Source organism: Staurois parvus, unplaced genomic scaffold (genome assembly GCF_062004578.1).
Source record: "Staurois parvus isolate SC_StPar_1 unplaced genomic scaffold, SC_StPar_1.0 ptg000303l, whole genome shotgun sequence".
In the NCBI taxonomy this organism is placed as follows: Eukaryota; Metazoa; Chordata; class Amphibia; order Anura; family Ranidae; genus Staurois; species Staurois parvus.
Window position 1 is genome coordinate 4,912,349 of NW_028318099.1, and position 20,598 is coordinate 4,932,946.

The window sequence follows — 20,598 nt, forward strand, 5'->3', positions numbered from 1 at the left end:
TACTCAAGCTTCCTATTGACTTTCTGATGTGCCGTTTAATTATAAAACAAGCTGTATTCCCCTGCAAAATACAGTATAATTGTGTCGAGTTAGTGTTTGGAATTAGTATTGTCTTTTGCGCTTTCTCTGGTTGTACAAAACTGACACACACCCTACTGTCAACTGAAAACAATATCAACTACAAACATTTGTTAACTTTGGTCTTTTGTCAGAATCTTTCATGCACACTCCAGATTCATGTATATGACAGGCAAGTACAGTGCAAAATGTGGGGAAACCTTCAAATATATCTCTCTCTCATGCAAAATTTAGAAATAAGTTGCACAATCACAAAGCCAATAAGATCCATTTTTTTTCAGAACAATTCTGATAACATTGTAGTTTCTCTTGCATTTTTCATGCATTTCTTCATTTTATAATTCTGATAAAACCAAATTAAACATAACATGGAATGGATTGGAAGCATCTGTGTTTTGATGACAGGTGAGATGTGTGATCATTGAGAAAATGGTCAAGCAAGGTTAACTTAAAAAAAATGTGGATTTAAGCGTGCACGGAATGTTATTTTGGAACAAGCGATGGGTTATGAGATTATATCTTTAAAATGCACATTATACAAATATTTTCCAAAGCCAGTCACTCAACAGCCATTATGTGGCTTCATGCAAAGAACTTCCCTCCCAACCGGACCTCAGTATAATGTATGACAACAAAGTAACGTTACACTGATGGCCTTAAATAAGACTGGTCTTGGAAAACCATTGCTTACTATATCATGTTTTTTAAAAGAAGAGTTTACCTTTAGCATAATATCATGACATCAGTTTCTTGTGTTAGATTAACATTTTTGACAGAATGCCATAAAACTGACCAAAGCAGGAAGACAATAATGAGCTTTTGGACACTACAGAAATTGTTAAGCTAAGACACATTTCTACAACTAGTCAGCAAATATTGCATGTAAATCTTGTGTACAGAACTAGTTTGTAAGTGTAAATTAAAGAGGAATTCCAGGTAAGGATATTTCTACATTTTTACTTTGGTCCAGTTTTGACTAATTATTAAACGAAGACTCACACTCTCCACCTTGTCCAATCAAAGAATGCCTTGCATTAACTGAGAACATGCAAAGCATTCTCTGAATGGTGCCCATGCTGAGCAGGCAACCTCCTATGTTTACAACACAGCAGGGCAGCCATTTGCCATGGGGCCCAGAAGCTAGTGGAGATCACTGTAGTGGTGGGGCCTACCACAGTGATTTACAGTTTCTAGGGGGATTCCACAGGTATTATATATGCATAGGTACATTGATGCAAGCTGGACCAAGGTAACTATGTAAAAATATCCATACCCGGAATTTTTATTTAAATACAAATATGGCTAGCAATTTGAGTGAGAAGCGTGGAAGTTCCTCATAAGGTCATTTCGGCCTGACAGTTACTTTCCAGCTGTATATATGTATGAGCTAAAAATGTATAGTGTACAGTCATGATACAAAAAATAAACGCAAACTTATGGGTATTGGACAAGTGTCCAAAGATGTCTGCCAACTTGAACAGGTTACCTCTTTAAAGCAAACCTGTGCTTTTCCCAATCAAGGCAAAGCAACAAGTTTACATTAACCAGCTCTCTCTGCCCATCATACACTTAACTTTGATGTGCTTCCATGATGTCCTGTTCAGAGCCTGGAGCAAGGAAATGCCCAGAACTTAAAGCAGAGCTCCACCCAAAAGGGGAAGTTCCATTTTAAGCCTTTGTCCCCCACTCCCCATTAAGGATTGGCACCTCTGGGGAGCGGGTACCCAAATTTGACAGGTACCTGTTCCCACTTCCACTGTGATCGCCTAGGCAATCAGAAGCGGAAGTTGTTCTCTCTCCCTCCCTCCTCGTAGTCTTCTGGGACACGTGACAGGTCCCAGAAGACTACGGGGCCATTCTCAAAGCACAGCGCTTCCCGCATATGTGCAGTGGGCACCCAGCTGTGAAGCCGCAAGCTGTCATAGCCTGGTGCCCACACTGAAGATGCTGGCGCCAGGGAGAGAAGACGGCCAGTGAAACCAATGGTGGTTAGGACACCGCTGGACCGAGGAACAGGTAAGTGTCTGTATTTTAAAAGTCAGCAGCTACAGTTTTTGTAGCTGCTGACTTTTTTTTTCAGGTGGAACTCCGCTTTAAGGGTATGTAGAAGAATGTGACTCACCCCACATGGCATCACTGAACCAATCAGAACTGACACACAGGGAGTTCGTAGCCCTTTATAAGCTAGAACTGTGATAATTCATAGCTTGGAAAAGTTATTTTTTGCTCCCGGTAGCTGACCAGAGGAAAAGTAAGTATATGCTGCTGTGGTGGACTGTGTTAAAGTATACCTGGTGCTTTCCTCTGCATGGCCAAAAATCAGGTTTATTTTAAAGTAGTATCTGGGCCTCATCTTCATAAATTACATTTCATGGAACTGCAAGTAAATGCTATATCAACATTGACTATTATTTTGCGTCAGGCAGGTTTTCTTTTGTTTACCAATAACCTAATAGCCTAGTGCAGCAGCTATCATGTTAACCAAATACTTTTGCTCATACCTGGCATATGAGGTAGGTTAGTTTGGCATTCCATAATGAGTATACTATTTCCACATCCCATATCCCATATCCTTACATTACTTGAATTGTTTTATGGCATTCCTAGATTGTGTCTTAACATGATGTGTAACATATAAAAAAGTATGCTATTCTTCTTTACCATTTAGGTGACATCTAATGACTTGTATTTCACATTTCTTTATTTTCTTTCCAGCTTCCATACTAATGGCCTTTTTTATTTGAGGTCATAAGTGTGGAACTGCAATGCCAAACTACAAAACTTCCTGGCACTAGTTAATATTCATTCATATATTATTATTTACACCAGCCAAATGCACGGAAACTGAAAAGTAAGGCTCCTAAAATATCTAGAACTTTATATTATTGTGAGTTTTTTTAAAGTGTCTGAAAATATGATCTGATGTCAAAAAGTAAACTCTTCTTTTAGAGTAATTAGTATTGTTAGAAGGTTATTAAACTCACTCATTCCAGGCTCAGTCAAATAGCTGTATCGCTTACGCAAAGCTAAAGACACAAAATTCTGACGACGGTCCACTTTCTCCATCTAGGGAGCAAATAAAAAATAAATATAAAGATAATATAAAATTATAACATCAGTTTACTAATTATTCAGCCATTGGTATGAATACTAATAATCCCAAATAATTCTTATTTATTAAATTACACATACATTAAATTAAACAAAATATACAAATTACACAGATCACATAGAACAAACAACACAACACAGTACAATACATGGGTTTCTCTACTGTGTTATTGTTTAGCGTTTAAGACAAAAGTATGCATTAAAAATTTTGGAATGAAAAAAAAAACTACTTGGTTATGCTAACAACAAACTATTTGTTAGATGCAAGCTGTTGCTAGAACTATAAAACTAAAACTGTATTTATTATCTTAAAGGGTCCACACAAAAAGTGATATTTCAGATTTTTATTGGTACTAGGGTAATAAACCAAATTATTTCTTATATCTTATTTGATGACTCTGATGATGAGAGATCCCAGGTATGCGTAAAAGCTGCAGCCTTTGCAAGAGGATCCAGCTTTTCCTGTTCTATATTTTTGATATTTTATAGTATGGAATGGTATAGAATGAAAAGAAAGGTGTAGCAACATCCCAAGGTGAACATGGAAACCAGAAATGTCAAGGAAGGTGAACTGAGCCAAGAACCATAGTTTCTGGAACTATTCCCATCCATCTTGGAGTCCTAGGAAGATCACTGGAGTGTCTGCAAGTGTTACACTTTTTACCCACTTGTAACTAAAATATCACTTATTAGTTGCCTCACCCTTAAATAATAAATCTCTTCAGTGTGAGCTACACTTTGGATGTTTAGGAGTCTTTTTATTGCACTACTATAAAGAATTTTAAAATAACGGTACAATTTTGACACTGCAGGGAAAGATTTTTTTTTTTGTTACTTTGACCTTTGCAATATGTTGATTAACTGGCATAAGATTATTAACGGCCTGCTAAGAAAAGAGACCAACATAAAAAAATGTGTTTCCTAGTTCTGGAAAAAGGACACATGCTAAATAACAAAGGACAGGTGCTTAAAAACATGTTCAGTTGGGAAGCAGGTGTAAGCGAATAATGCAAGTGTGCCAAAGGCTAGTCTACAAAAGAAAAGAAAAGAACACGAGGAGAGGAAGGTAATTAGGTGAGAGGAGATAAAAGGAAATAAGAACAATCGAAAGAATTGATGGTAGAGGAGATAAGTAAAATGAAAGAGTAAAGATAAAAGAAAACAAGATTAAAGAAGAGAAAATTAAACAAGGAAAGGAGACAATGGGAAAGAAGAACACAAGCAAGAGGACAGACGGTCATAAAAAAGAAAGGAAGAAGAAGAAGAGTAAATGAAAAATGATGGGAAGAGAGAAAAAGATAATAGAGGGGATGAAAGGAAACAAAAGGAGAGAAGATCAACATGGGGAAAGGAAGAGAAGGAAGGACAGAGAAGAAGAGAAAGGCGTATGAAAGAAAAGGTGAAAATATAAGCAGAAGTGAGCATAGAAAACTCAAGGACATGATAAAGACAGAAAAAAATGGACAGGATAAGGGAGAGGAGAGGATAAGAAAGCAGTGATGGAAAAAGTGAAAATGAGAGAAGAGGGTAAGGAAACAAGGCAAGAGGAAATTAAATGTCAGAGGAAGAGACAAAAAGGGAGGAGAAAACAAAACATAGTCAAGGGAAGGAAACAAGAGAAGAGAAAAGAAATCATGGAGTGGAAATCAGGGAGATGATAATAGGTAAGGAACGAGATGAGAGGCAAGGAAAGCAATGGAAACTATAGGAAAAAAGAGGATTGAAATCTCAAGTGAGAACATGAATGGAGATGAGAAGAAATGAGAGGAATGAAGAAAACAAAAGAGAAGAGAAATGGAAACAAGAAGAAACAAAAAGGGAGAAGGATAATGTAAACACACAGAGAGGAAAGAAATGTAAAATGAGAAATGAAGAGAGTAATTTAAATGAGAAGCAAGGAGAGTAATGTAAACGAGTAGACAAAAATGTATATGAGAAGAGAGGAAAGTAATGTAAACCAGAAAAGGTGTTTAAACAAGAAGAGAGGAGAAGAATGTAAAGAAGAAGAGATGACAGTAATGTAAAAAAGAAGAGAGAAGAGGAATGGAAATGAGACTAGAGGGGAGGCAAAGTGAAGAGAAGAATGTAAACAAGAAAATAAAGAGGAATGGAAACAATAGAGAGGAGAGGCATGGAAATGTGAAGAGAGGAGAGCAATGGAAATGAGAAGAGAAAATAAGATTGTAAACAAGAAGAAAGGAGAGGAATGTAACAGAGGAGAGAGGAGAGGAATAAAAAAAGAAAGCGAGAATAGGAATGGGAATGAGAATAGAGGGAATTAATAGAAAAGTGAGGAGAGGAATGTAAACGAGAAGAAAGAAGAGGAATAGAAATGAAAAGCAGCAAGAAAAATGGAAATCAGGAGACAGGAGAAAAATGTAAATCAGGATACAGGAGAGAGATGGAAATGCGGGAGAAGAGGAATGGAAAGATTAATAAGGCAGAGAAAAGTAAAAGTGAAGCTAAGAAAGAAAATGAAAAGATAGAATAGTAGGGTAGAGGAAAAGACAAGTTAGGAAAGAAGATGGGTAGAAACACAGGAATGAAAACATGTATTGTAATGGAATAGCTTCTTAACAGGATACTAAATTACCTATAAAGGGACCATCAACCTTTTTTGTCTAGACGCATACAAAATACACAGGCCGCATAGCTCAGCTTTGACTTACTATATGTGCATTAAGCACACTGGAATCATAAACCTTGATAGCATGCATATATCTATTATGAAGCCTGGGCATTTCATATGAGTCATTACTGACATGGCTGACACTATAACCATATCTACGGTTGATTAAAATAGAACAAAGTGCATGATTTTACCTCATCATCTTGGTCTGACTCTGTTTCCTTTTGGATCCAATATGCATTGCAGAGATAAGGTAAATTATAGTGGGCAGCAGGGAAAGAAATATTAGGACATTGAAAGGGAGAGGCAGGCAGCAGCGCAAGCACATAAACAGCAAACACTGACACAAGAAAAATAAGTGGACAAGTAAATTAAGAACCAAATGTCAAGGAACAAACAGATTTATCTGAAGAATACAAACTCACGTTCTGAACTAAGTAATCCACTTTAACAGAAATCACAGTCATGACATCATGACACCACATTGGAAACAACAGATATATATTATATATTCCTTTGGTCTATACAAAAAGTGAAATGACCCATCAAAGTAAAGTATTATACAAAGGTGCAATGGCTTTCGACACAATTAGGGTTGACTAGAAAAAATTGTTTTTTTACAGCTTGCAAAAGTCAATGGTTTCAAATGGATCTGAATACAGGTGATAGAATTGTTGTAGAAATCTCCTGTACTAGTTTGTTAAAGTGTAAATGAATGCAGAAAGTGAAGATTTGCTGTGTAATAGGGAACATCTATCAGTGTTAATTGTGCCTAAGCAATACTCTGAAAATGTGCATTTTGTCTCTAATTATATTATTCTGGCTAATGGCAGTACGCTCCCTGGTATATAAATATTCCTAGGCACTCCAGTATTGTAACCTCATGGAGATGTGCCCACCATGTGGAATCTAAACCAACTTCTAGTTTCAGGAGATTTAGAGTGAGATTTTGTGATGTCACTACTGTGCTGCTCACTGTTCTCCTTGCTGAAGGCTATGACCGTGTGCCTTATGCCTCTACCAAGATGGCTGCCTCCACCCAGACACATAGGGCATGATTTACAAAGCTTTAACACAAAAATAAGTATAATTACTTATAATAAAGAAGAATTACTTGTAATTACTTAATAAGTATAGTGAAGTATAGTTATATTGTTATTTTGAACCATGTGACTATAATTTTCAAATCTAATTGGACTGAATTGAAAATAAATGTCACTCTTTTAAAAATAAGTATCCTTTTCCTGGTGTGCTATCTTATGGTAAGTTAGTAATGGGGGAAGATCAGCTAAAAGAGGTAATATTTGCTACTAGTCCTTTGCCCAATTTCAGCCTCTTTTTGGGCACAGGTTCTAGTGTACAGTTGCTCTATAAAATCTCTTGTGGCACCAGTGGTGAGATATCTCTACCAAAATGCATGGTTCTGCTTAAAGCTGTTGCCAATACAAAGCCATTAACTGATGGTGCAGCACTGATACACCGAACTCTTCAAAATGCAGAATAGGCAAAAAATGGGGAGTTCACTACAACAGAGTGACCCCTTCAATATATCCTTGAGGGAGGGGATGTCATGGAGTCAATGAGAGATATAAGGAGCTGGCAAGCTCCGATCCACAGCAGAAATATCAGTTTTGGATAGTTACTCTTAATATAAGGTTCTTCTGACAAGTAAAGAGAGTAACATCACTCTTCAGGACATATTTGGCAGATACAAAATGTATAAATAGGTCATTTTCTAATATGTTGTATCCTGAGTTCTAGGCAACTCACAAAGATCCCTTGGCCTTGCTCAATACCCACTCATGAGCTGTCACTCTCAGAGAATTCTGAGCTGCAGGAGAGAGCAGACTGCCCATTCCTGAGTAGGTAATGAAGCTGTGTGCTATTTTATGATTTGTTGGGGGCCACCCATACAACAATTGGTACGTCCTTCCATCTGTCGGACAGAGATGGAATGGAATCAGCAGCTTTAAAAGTAAGCATTATTTTACCAAATGGAGGACTGCATATTTATTGTACTGATGACACTGTAATGCTTAGGGATGTCATAAAGGTGAACTAACCATTAAAGATTACTTTGAGGGTCTGATATATGGGGTTAAATTAATGTTATGTTTTAATTAATCTGGGTTGAGGATTAGGAAAAAATCTACAATACTAAAAACTGCACTGCCACAATTTATACAAGGGGAGTAAGTTACTCCTACCCCCTCTGGGTAGAAACTGTTTACAGTCTGCCCAAGCATGTCCAGCATTAGGACTGAAGCACAAAGTATTATTCTAAAGAGTTACTTAAAAAATGCTTGGTTACCTTCTTCTGTGTTGGAAGAGTGATGTTGAGGTTGCAGACAGCAGTCTGTGGCAGGCCTTTTGTTGTCTTTGGCTCTTTCAAAAAGGACAAGCGACCACAAGGTTCTTGGCTGGGGTCTCTCACCTGCAAATGGAGTTTGAAATGAAGAAATATCAAATGAAAGGGTTCAATTGATTCAAACAATTTAAAAGCATTATAACTATTTCATTTATAGTAAGCAAAAGAAAAGCAAGCCATCTTTTCTGCTATCTGTGAAAATAGATGTGTGTAATATTATGACAGAAGGAATATGCAAGCCATAGGACGTACCTACAATAGTAAAAGATAGATAGGTAGGCAAGTTTCTACTTTCCTTAAAGATAAATCTGAGATTCTAGACCAGCTACAACTTAATTTTGTTTACAGGTCTGATCTATAAGATGTAACAGAACATACACAGAGCTATTGGGGTAAGAGAGGGTATTCTTCGTTGCTACACAGACCCCTCTCTACTTTCGGTACAATTTTAGTTTATCTTGGAAAACCCCCATAGGTGCTATCATATTGAAAAAAATTAAATTTTCACAATCCTGTTATTAATACGGATAACTTCACCTTTAGTGAAATTGGCATATAATTAGTTTCCCCCATACCCTTGAATGTGGCTCACTTGGTAACTTATTAACTTCAACCCCAATCCACAAATGTTCACTGCATGTCTGTTTGGGGCTTCACAGGCTTCACAAAGAAATCCTCCAGCTGCCTCCTGTTCACACTGTGTATGCACATCACAACCCTATTTATTCCAACATAATAATCGTACTCCATAGGACTGCTGGAGGTCACAATGAATACAGCTTTCCCATAGGAATAAATAGGCCACTGTGCGCATGTGCAGTGTAAAGAGGAACCAATGGAGGTTTTCTTTGCCAAGGCTGTGCAGTGTTGGCCAGGGCCACAACAAACACTCTTGAATCAGGGCTGAAGATAAGTATGTTACTGTGTGAGGAATTATTTACATGGCAACTTCAGCACAGGCAAAGTTGTCCTTTAAAGGATGGGGTCCAGCAGGAGTACATAGCTCTGTGTGAACTCTGATAAGTCCATTTGGAGCATTAGGCTTTCTTTCCCAAATTCCAGCAACTAAATGGATCAGCAAGGGAGCAAGAGTGGTGAGCAAATGCTGATGGGTAAGAGAGGTTAGCTAAACAGACTGTTCAGCTTGCACTAATTGGGCAAATAAAAAGTTCATTTTAAGTATGAAACTAGTCTATTTAGCAATGTGTACAAATAATTTATAAAATCTAAAAAAAAGGTGTGGCATTCTAAAAATGCCTAGGGTGTAAGATTAAAGGATGGGAGGAAAATTGTTCCCCGTTTTATCACTTCAGATTTATTTATGAGGTACGTGTGGGGAATACCTGTGAAATGAACATGTATTAACATGCATATTTGTCTATTATAAAAAAAAATACAGCATACAGGTTTCTGAGTCACAGTGTCCTGCCCTATTCGGAAATGACACAATAAAAGTAGCCTATGGTGAAAGCTAGTCTTGTTGCACACTTGTGCATTGTTTATTGACGCCAAAGGAATTAGGAAAAGTGTAAGGAAATTTATAGTATCCGTAATGATCCTTTTTAGATATACACATTGTATATTGTTTGATGGAATACAATTATCAATGTGTAAAAACATTGTGCTTTTATATATATATATATATATATACACACAGTATATATATATTCTTGGGGTCAGTCTTGTTTAATTGACACATATTCAGGTTGCTCTGCCTCCTCCCTTGCAGTGCTTTACAATGGCCGTGCTTTAGGGGCCCTGCTCAAAATGCAAGTTTATTGGTCAGCCAACTCATTGAGTGCAATGTACTACCTGTCTGGCAGATATCTCAACCATTGCAACAAAGTTTTGCTTATTCTAGTTGCTATGACAGAGATATGGAAAACCAAGCTCCTACAAATGTGAAAGTTACATTATATTGACTTAAATGCAATAATAACTCAAAATATGATTTCAATAAAAATATACTATATATTCCCTTTGAAGCAAAAGAAATGTCCACTTAAGCTGACCACTGCAAGTTAAGCAGTTTCTTAGAACTTGAGCAGAATGAGTTCTGCTGTAAACAGTAAGCAACTATAAGGTATACACTAAAGCAGTGAAATACAAGGTAGATTTGCTTCACCTTTACAGAAAACGGTAGTCTATTTTCTTTGAAAGCATAGAAATTAAATATAAGTTGTTGTCCTCCTTTAGTTAGTGGCGCTAGATTTCCGTAGCAGTCGACATGGATTGTTTTTCCTTCTAGAACCTATGTGGATGAGAAAACACCAAAAAAGCATGACATTTTTTTCACACACTGTTCATTTTTCCATAAATTCTAAAGGCCAGAATGCCTGCATCTTGAAAGGGTAAGGATGTAGAAAAATAACAATGGGTTTTTCCCGAAAAGAAAATAATCACAAAGTTTCACTTTGTTGCAGTTGATAAACAATCTTTCCTACAAAAACTGTAAAAAAGCAAAAGTACAAGTCTGTGCCCAAGATGGCGGGAGAGGGTATTATATACATACATTATGAATAGTGATAAGGTGGGGAAATCAATCTAGCTCAGTTACTCTCTCCTTAATGCAACCCAAGCACTTGTATTGATTTACCAAAGTCTGAAACACTTTTTGACTAAATCAGATCATACAGTTAACCATCTAACCATGGAGATCTGAGAATGTACCTCAATGTCTTTACTCCTAGCAACTTCTTCAAAGTTTTCCTGCTGTTCCAGTGTTTTGTCCACTTTGTCATCAGTCATACAGAAGCAGCGCAGGCGGGCTTCTACAGGATCATTCATTTTAGCAAAAACAACAAACTTGGCCATATAAGGAACACATATTAACTCCCTGTAAAGCTGCGTTGCTAGGCTTACAGTTTCGGGGATTTGATGGCAGTCACCAAGCCAAAATCTACAGGAAAAAAAAAACCACAAAGATATATTCAACATTTACATTCAACAAGAACAAAAAAATCTTTCTTTACTAGTAAACCAGTATGCCATAATATTCATTATATAAATGGCCCTCATGCCTTTGTCAGATACCATATCTATAACTGATGAAGGCCAGTAAGCTTGATACTGCTGCAGGCAAGTTGGCTTTATGGCTTTACACATTTGTTTGTGGAGGACCTTGGACCCATGAACACACAAAAGGTCTGCCCACAAGTCAAGATGATATAAAAAACAACCAAACATGTAAATCCTTTTTGTTTTTACTTTTCAAAGAGAGAGCGCTTTATCTGCATAATTACATGCAATTCTGACTAGATAATCTTGTAATCCACACATCTCTGTCACAATGCATAGCAAGAAGTTCACCCTGGTTGTTCCGTAGGCTGGTGGCACAGTGGCACTTCTGTACAATTTGTCTCCAACGCTAGATTAGGTGCACCAGCCACTTACCCTAGCTGGTGTTGTTCCGCACAATTTAGCTCACTAGTAATGGAGCATCGATGGAGCTATTTGTAAAAAAAAGCTCTCTTAGTGATCCTGTGGCTTGCAAGTTGCTGCCAGCGACAGGATTGCTTGTGTGACATAACCTTTACAGATTTTTGTCTTTCCCTGATCTTAGGACACAGCTGATATATAATTCAATGTGTAGCAAGCTGGCTGGAGGCAAAGAAGTGACATACGCAGTGGTACTGCTGAAAGAGGAAATAGATGTGTTACTTTATGGCTGTGCAACGTGGTGGAGGTGTGCGAATTACAAGAATGCCTGAAAAAAACTGCAGATAAAACAGTAAGCATATATATACAAGAAGGGGGGGGATTATTTAATAAAACTGGTGCACTCATTTAAGCTTTGATAATAAAACCTTGAAGCTGATTGGTTTCTATGCAGAGCTGCATCAGATTTTAGACTATTCAGTTTTAGTAAATCTCCCCCAAGGTCTATTTTGCTGTTTGACCAGAGTCCAGCTTGAATGTATTAAATGAATACAAGAAGATTAATACAAGAAACATTTTGCACTGACTTTTTTTTTTTTTTAGATTTATTTTGAAAGAATTTTTGTTATATAGTGAAGAACATAGAAACAGCACACTTCACAGGGCAGAACAGACATTAAACAAAAAGAAAAAAGAAGCATCCATCACAATGACAAAATAAACAAATAATGTCCACCAAAAATTTCCAGTTACATTAGATATAACAGTTGCCTAGACATTGCCAAGTGCAAGAAGACCGATAAAGGCACTTGGAGACTTAGAGAAGAGTAGGGCACATAAGCTCTATCCACCAGGTCTGTATTGAAAATATCCGCACAGAATTCCTAAGGTAGTAAGAGTGCTTTTCATAAGAAATAAATTTGTTCAGATCCATTATCCATTCAGAAAGAGAGGGCAGTCGAGGCGAAATCCACTTAAGCACAATTAGTCAACAAGCTTTGATTAACACTTAGGAAATGCTAAGCACTAAATTTTGGTCAATTGAGGATGAATCAATATATCCTAGCAAGCAGATGAGTGGGTCAACTGATAGGTTGAGCTCTAGGAGATCATTAAGACTTCCTACTACTTCAGCCCAATACCTTCTCAATTTTTCACACTGCCACAAAAGATGGATAAGGGATCCAGGCTAGTGTCTACACCTGGCAAAGCATGAATCATCTCTCACACCTATATTATTTATAATGACTTTACATTTAAATTTAATGAAGAAAAACTTGCATTTTTGGAACAGTTATCATTTTTCCTCACTCCTTGGAGATCAGTGCTGTGCAGAGGCACACAGCCACCCCTGCAAAAGTCAGCCTGCCCAGGGAAATTCACCAGGGGTGGCCTTGTGGCTTCCAGCTAACCACACTTCACAAATCTCTAAGAAGGTAGGATAGATGAGTATAAGACATTGAAGAAGGGGTGTGTGTGTGCGTGTGTGCATGCGTGCGTGTTTGTATGTGTTTGTTACCTAAAAGAAAATACGCTAACTGTACAGGTATCCTATAACTGGTATTTACAGAGGAAATCAAGCTAACACCACAAACTGACTTACAAACTGGAGGAAATTACAATATACCAAACCGAATCTGTCACTGTTTCAGCACAAGATATAAAATAAATCTTATTATAGGCAATCCATATTTTATGCTTCAATTTCTGTAAATGCCACCTAATGTACAGTATACAACTTACCTGGCAGATACATTGGTTGTAAAAGAGACGCAGTCATTGACAAAGGTTAAAGGCGTAGTCCCTGTAATATCCTCCCACTGAGCTGGAGATGTCCCACCTGTAGAAGACAACCAGAGTGAATGCACATAATTATCATTGGAGGCATAGTATAAACTGCATTGCAAACAATCATGATAAAAGTTATTTTCACTAAAAATGGCCTCTCTGTGTAGATTGCATAGCTTCACTAGTGATCCTGATAAAGGTGTTTTAAAAACTTACATTTTGAAGATAAATATGAAAGAAATGGATCTCCAGCACTTCTTGGGCACAAGCTACCTTCACTGTGGAGATGTATCTTGGGAGATCGAGGTCAGAAAGCTTTCTTCCCTTAATCTGTCCAGCCAATCCATTTGTGTACAAAACAGTGAATTATTGGCTATGGTATGAGTCCTCCCATGAAAAGATACATTATTTCATTTTAGACCTCAAATCCACTTTCGTTTCATGTCACCTCACATGATTTTTACTCTTAGAATAATTTTTAACTAAAGGATTGTCCAAAATTTGTCAAATTTAAAAGCATGAGAATCTGTTATGCAAAAAGGTTATCTAAGATATGACTAGACACCATGCAACATTATGGAGCTGATTTAAGTGCAAATAGGCTGTTCACTTTGCAAGAGAATTTTCCCTTAGCTTAGAAAATGTGATGAAAAATCACTTTACAAAAAATACCCAATTGTGTACAAGAATAAAACACATTGGGGATAAGTTACTAAAACTAATCAGCTTCTAACTTCAGCTTGTTCAATTAAGCCCTGACGAAAAAAAAATGGAAACTGGTTGGTTTCTATGCAGAGCTGCACCAGATTTTGCACTCTCCAGTTTTAGTAAATCAAACCCAGTGTTCTTGCTTGCACGTGACTAGATAGTGAAAGTCAGGAGAACCTTACCTCATTCACTAAGCTAAGGTGAAATTCTCTTGCAAAGTGAACAGCCTATTTGCCTTTAGTAAACCCCTATGTCTTTGCCCATACACTCAGCTTTATGAAGGATGCTGATGTTTCAATTGGGTGTGCTTACCAGCCATCAAAATTGGAGCTCTATAGAACATGCTTTAAAAACAAAAAGAATTCATGTGCCTGTACACCTATCAACTGAGAACACTTAGATTCCAACTTCTAGGAGGTCGATAAAAGTGGTGACTGAAATCTCAGCTCTAAATAATGGATGTTTGAGAACAGAAGTGTTCAGTGTCCTTGAATTTGTTTGTAAAATGATGGAGATTTTAAAAACCCACCCGTAATACTGCACAGTAGCCTCAAACTTGGGGTGGTGTCTCCTTTATAGCCATTGCTTACACCTTCACCAGATGGTGGTGGCACCGGAATTGTCATGGTTATTGGCTTGTGGAATTTTCGTCTTCTGGGTTCAACTGTGACAATGGGGCTGAATGTTGCTTTGTTTCCAATCACTTTCTTGACAAGTTCATCGGGTACCGGCTGTGCCTGTGATGTAATAATGTTTTGAATAATTAATGAGCTCTATAGAACATAATTCTATTAATTGTAGCTACCTAGTATTATCTAATGACTCAACAATAAAACAGCTATTGTTTCAGATTTTTCCATCAACTCAAATGTCATTTGTTCTAAGTGTTATGGAATGTATTCGGTAGCTGAACCCATTATATGTGGCCAAGAAGAAAAAAACATATCCTGCATACTAATGTAGCAGTATATTCAAATATCAACATTACGTTACAATGCAACACAGAGAATAAATCCAAAGTATTTATCTTCTATTGTCATAAAGCTAAGTCTACAATCTTAGGTCTGTGAAGTTAATTGTGATGCACTATGCTAATCTTAAATTGTTACTAAACCTAAAACAGTCAAATCAGTCTGTATATACATTAAAGCTTGCTTGTTATACCCACAGTGGAACCTAAGGGATTAATACTCTGCATTATGTAAAAAGGCTGTCTGATCTGTCTGATACTGTGTTCTCTGATCTTCCCCTTCTTTGACTGTCCCCAATCCTTCTGCTAATAGTACAGAGCTCTAAGAGTCACTCTGCACATGCTCAGCTTAGCGTGCATTGCTAGAGAGTGTTTTTTTTTTTTTCTTTGGCAGGGTGCCTGTCATCAACACAGGGCCAATCAGCACTGTCCAAACAGAGGGTCAGGGGTTATGCAGTCTCACAGGACAGTTAGAGTAAAATGAAAACTCTTCCTACAAGATTAACCAGTTGCATTTCCATGTTCTGTGTACCGTGGGAGACCAAATATAGTGAATGCAGGGTCCTGGGTTTAGTACCACTTTAAGTCTACAACCGTGGTCTTCAACCCTACTGGCTATAAGACATATTCTTAGTTTTAGCATTATTCTGGGATCCTAAAATATGGAAATCTCATGGGAATGCACTGTAAGTATGCCTGTAAAAAATGTAAAAATCATTTAAGGTTCCAATGAACCTTTACATAACTCATCCACCAAAATATACTTTCCAATGCTACTACAAAACTCTCTGTAGTTCCTCCACATCCTAGGCCTGTAGAAAATATTTCTTCTTCAAAATTATAGGTAAATGATGCACAAAACTGCATACACATTTTCAATTTACCTGAAGGCCTACTCGAATTCTTTTAGTCAAAGCCCCCTCTGGGAAGGATGCCTGAACACGTGGGACTGTTGTGCTCTTCAGAACTCCACCTTCTGGTCCAATCTGGTTACTTTCTTGCTTTATCCGAGACACAACAGCAAAGTATTGAGGGAAATCCTTTGTAACAATTCTGCATATTCTCTTTTTCTCCAGTTCTTCTGCACTGTCCAGTTCTGAAAAGTAAAACGTTTGTAACTAATTAGGTTCATGTCTAACATGATAAGAGAAGTGTTTGCAAAGAATGCATGCCTAGCCAACAGAAAGTTTTGTCAGTTTGTGAAACAGGCCAAGATCCTGAATTTGTATAAAGCGTAAACCATTAAAGTAACATGACACTCAATCTGGCTTGACCCATATTAGAACTGGTTACAAACCAAAGCACATGGTAACAGGCTTTCTAAAAGAATTATTTTTTGGTTGTAGGAATTGTTTAAAATGACTTAGATTAAGTAGGGGCAGACACCCATGCTTGGTGCCCAATACCTATATAGCATGCTGTTAGGATAAGAAGGAGCCATCTTTGTATGAAGGAATTCAATACTTTACTATTAAAAATGCTATACACAAATATATCCACAAGGTGGAACCATAACATCATCATTTATACAAGGATTGCAAGTTCATGACATATTTAACAATGTAAAGTAGAACAGAATAATCTGAATAGCAGTGGAGAGGCAAGAACGGCATGTGTGATAAATTGTATAGATTTGGAAGTTAGAGAAATTATATTTTCTGTGTAGAGTTGTAATATCTAGGCTCTCAATACTTAGAAATTGCAATAAAACAATCTAGACTTCTTTCTACCAATAGTTAATAATGACAACAATACAATACCTATGCTCACAACTGTGCTAAACAGTTGACAAAAGAAAATATACTTTCTAGCTATCACATTTTATGACCTGATACAACTATCTGAGTTGCTTTTATTCCCTGTTGACCTAATTTCTTGGATTGGTACACACGGTATACAGATGAGCGATAGAAAATCTCTTTCTTTTATTCAGCAATCACATTTCCGTACTATAACTGGATTTATGTACTTATATTATTGTATATTCAGAATGTTATGTGCTGTAAGACACTTGTGAGCCTGTGCCTAAGGCAGAGGACCAAAGAAGTTGACTCCAAAATACAGTACTTTAAGTTGTTAGATAATATTTACCGTACTTTTTTGCTGGTCTGGTTTAGCCTGAATTTTAAACACCGAACATGTTTTATGTAATAAACATTAAATATATTTTTCATAGCTGTGAAAAGGGCCGGACCTAGCGAGGTGCCGTCCAGATTTTAGTTGTGTCCCCTGATGTCTCTCAGAGTACATCCACTGAACCATGAGCCAGTCTGATGGGGCGGGGGGGGGGTTTGTAAGGGGGCACTCTAATGGGGACATTTGATATAAGGGGGCATTCTGATGGGGACATTTGATATAAGAGGGCACTCTGATGGGGACATTTGATATAAGAGGGCATTCTGATGGGGACATCTGATGTAAGAGGGCACTCTGATGAGGACAGTTGATGTAAAGTGGCACTCTGATGGGGGTAATTGATGGGGCACTTTGATGCACACAGTTCAAGTAAGGGGCCACACAGATGAGGAGAACTGATATAATAGGGAACTATAAAGGGAATAATCCATGTAAGGGGGCACTGTGATGGGGACACTGATGTAAAAGGTCACTCTGGTGGGGCTCTGATGTAAAGGAGTACTCTGGTAGGGACACCAGATATACAGAAGTGAACAGGGGATACTAGTTCCCTGCATCTCTGTCACACTGTATGAATGACTGTTAGTAACTCACATACAATGTTAAGATTATGCCCCCTGAATTTGTTACTGCACCCACATATCAGATCAGGCTAAATCCAGCCCTTGCTGTGTCATTTACAGTGTAGTGATAGAGTGTTTGAAAAGATGCAGGATACTTTAAGACCAATAATTCCAGAAAATGTATTGATCTTGTATTATAGTATATACAGTTGTGTTCAAAATAATAGCAGTGTGTTGAAAAAAGTGACTAAAGCTCAAAATCATTCTAATAGCTTTTATTTCCATACACACAAATGCATTGGGAACACTACACATTCTATTCCAAATCAAAACATGAAGAAAAATATATACAATTTGTGTTGTTCCTCTAAAAAAATTGAAGAAAAGTGAATATTAGACTGTTCAAAAAAATAGCAGTGTTTGTATTCTTCTTTACAAACTCAAACATTCACTATATAAACTGAAAAATGTTTGAAGATTTTGCTTTCCTTTGAATCACTTAATTAATATTTAGTTGTATAAGCACTGTTTCTGAGAACTGCTGTACATCTGTGTTGCATGGAGTCAACCAACCTCTGGCACCTGTGAACAGGTATTCCAGCCCAGGATGATTGGACTACATTCCACAGTTCTTCTCTATTTCTTGGTTTTGCCTCAGAAACTGCATTTTTGATGTCATCCCACAAGTTTTCTATTGGATTAAGATCTGGGGATTGGGCTGGCCACTCCATAACGTCAATCTTGTTGGTCTGGAACCAAAATGTTGCACGTTTACTGGTGTGTTTTGGGTCGTTGTCTTGTTGGAACACCCATTTCAAGGGCATTTCCTCTTCAGCATAAGGCAGCATGACCTCTTAAAGTATTAAAACTGATCCATGATCCCTGGTATGTGATAAATAGGCCCAACACCGTAGTATAAGAAACATCCCCATATCATGATGCTTGTGCAACCATGCTTCACTGTCTTCACAGTGTACTGTGGCTTGAATTCAGTGTTTGGGGGTCGTCTGACAAACTGTTTCTGGCCACTAGACCCAAAAAGAACAATCTTACTTTCATCAGTCCACAAAATGTTGCGCCATTTCTCTTTAGGCCAGTCAATGTGCTCTTTGGCAAATTGTAACCTCTTCAGCACATGTCTTTTTTTTAAAAGTGGGACTTTGCGGGGGCTTCTTGCAGATAGCTTGGCTTCACATAGGAATCTTCTAATTGTAACAGTACTCACAGGTAACTTTAGACCTTTGATCTTCCTGGAGCTGATTGTTGGCTGAGTCCGCGCCATTTTGGCTATTCTTCTATCCATTTGAATGGTAGTTTTTCGCTTTCTTCCACGTCTTTCAGGTTTTGGTTGCCATTTTAAAGCATTTGCGATCATTTTAGCTGAGCAGCCTATCATTTTCTGCACTTCTTTATATGTTTTCCCCTCTCCAATCAACTTTTTAATAAAGGTACGCTGTTCTTCTGAACAATGTCTGGAATGACCCATTTTCCTCAGAATTTCAGAGAGAAATGCACTGTAACCAGCATGTACAACATTTGCTGCCTTCCTTCCTTAAATAAGGGCAATAATTGCCACCTGTTTTTCAAAGAATGAATGACCTCACTAATAGAACTCCACACTGCTATTATTTTGAACAAGCCCATTTCAATTAGTGAATCAATTACACAGAATCAGCAGCATGCATGTCATGACTGTTGGGTCTGTTGGATTTCTATTACTCTACTACACCTGCTAGTAAGTTATTTGCCATGTAGAAATATCATTTCTACCAAAAACAGTGATTGATCAGGTTAGTGATGTCTGACTGCTATTATTTTGAACACAACTGTATTTATTAAGATCTAAAACTTAAACACAATTTCTGCCTGGTAACAGACTCTTGCAGCCTCTGTATAGAGTGTGATAGGAAGAAGCAGTACAAGGAGCCAATCATTTCATGTGCAGACAAGAAGCATAGGAAGAGAAAAAAAGGGTGACAGAGAGTTGACACAAACACTGTGTTGCTTTTCTATTCACTGTTCAGTCACTGGCTAGGGGATTCAGAAACTGGGCTCAGAGAAAGTGGCTTAAATTATGTTTGCCATCACACTGAAGACATCTAGTGGAAGAACAAAAGTAATGTGGGGAAAATCTTTGGAGTAAGGATGAATATTGCAACAAAATCTGGTTTATTATTTTATCTTTAAATGGGCTATTAATGTCTATCTTGATGTTCTTGGCTGGAGTTGTGCTTTAAATATGTCTCTCTCTAATTGAAAATGCCGTTTCATGTCTCCCATGTCAGTGTTCTGGTGACATAACAGTTGCATGCGTGGAATCAGCCTTATGCAGCTATCATTCAGGATCATATCAGAATTACTAAAAACTGCAGAGAAGATAATGACCTGCTTCCATGTGTTGCTCCCTTCCTGGCCAGATGGACAAGGCTCCACTTCTTCGCTAACAGAAACAAAGCAGAATGGAAGTCACTAGTAAGAGAGTGACCTCACACTCATCCAGCCAGTGAGGGAGCGGCTCATGGAAACCGGAAATATTTTTCTACCCTATTTAGCCCTGTATAGGGCCTCTGGTGGCCCTATATAACAAAAAAATAAATTAGAGACTAAGGGTTCCCTCTTACACACCTGAAGAAGTAAGGCAAGCCAAAGATTATGCAATTTTCTTTCCCGCAACTATGGGTTGCATTAAAAAATAAATAAAAAAACGATTGATTCCCTAATCAGCTTGATTTTCTCTGGCAGTAACTGTATGCAAAAAATCAGACAGGCTGGTTTTACTGAAGTTGATCAATGGATGGACTTCAGTACAACCAGCCTGCCCACAGCTGAACAGAATCTCAGCAGGTCCCTGCTGAACTGGCCGAAATTT

At 37.7% G+C, this 20,598-nt stretch overlaps 1 protein-coding gene across 30 annotated transcripts in view; it reads right to left on the reverse strand.

Annotated features, from left to right (window-relative positions):
* The window catches only part of ANK3 (ankyrin 3), an 818,082-nt gene that overhangs the window by 38,504 nt on the left and 758,980 nt on the right, over window positions 1-20,598 (reverse strand). For 26 of the 30 annotated variants that reach the window (XM_089683172.1, XM_089683174.1, XM_089683180.1 and 23 more), the window contains 8 exons: window positions 15,915-16,126; window positions 14,590-14,797; window positions 13,308-13,404; window positions 10,857-11,085; window positions 10,312-10,437; window positions 8,130-8,252; window positions 6,013-6,039; window positions 3,063-3,144 (listed from right to left, as the gene is read on the reverse strand). In XM_089683172.1, coding sequence (XP_089539298.1) covers window positions 3,063-3,144; window positions 6,013-6,039; window positions 8,130-8,252; window positions 10,312-10,437; window positions 10,857-11,085; window positions 13,308-13,404; window positions 14,590-14,797; window positions 15,915-16,126 — 1,104 coding nt within the window. The remainder of the gene's footprint in view (window positions 1-3,062; window positions 3,145-6,012; window positions 6,040-8,129; window positions 8,253-10,311; window positions 10,438-10,856; window positions 11,086-13,307; window positions 13,405-14,589; window positions 14,798-15,914; window positions 16,127-20,598) is intronic. The other 4 variants (XM_089683169.1, XM_089683197.1, XM_089683173.1 and 1 more) reach the window with 3 other exon arrangements.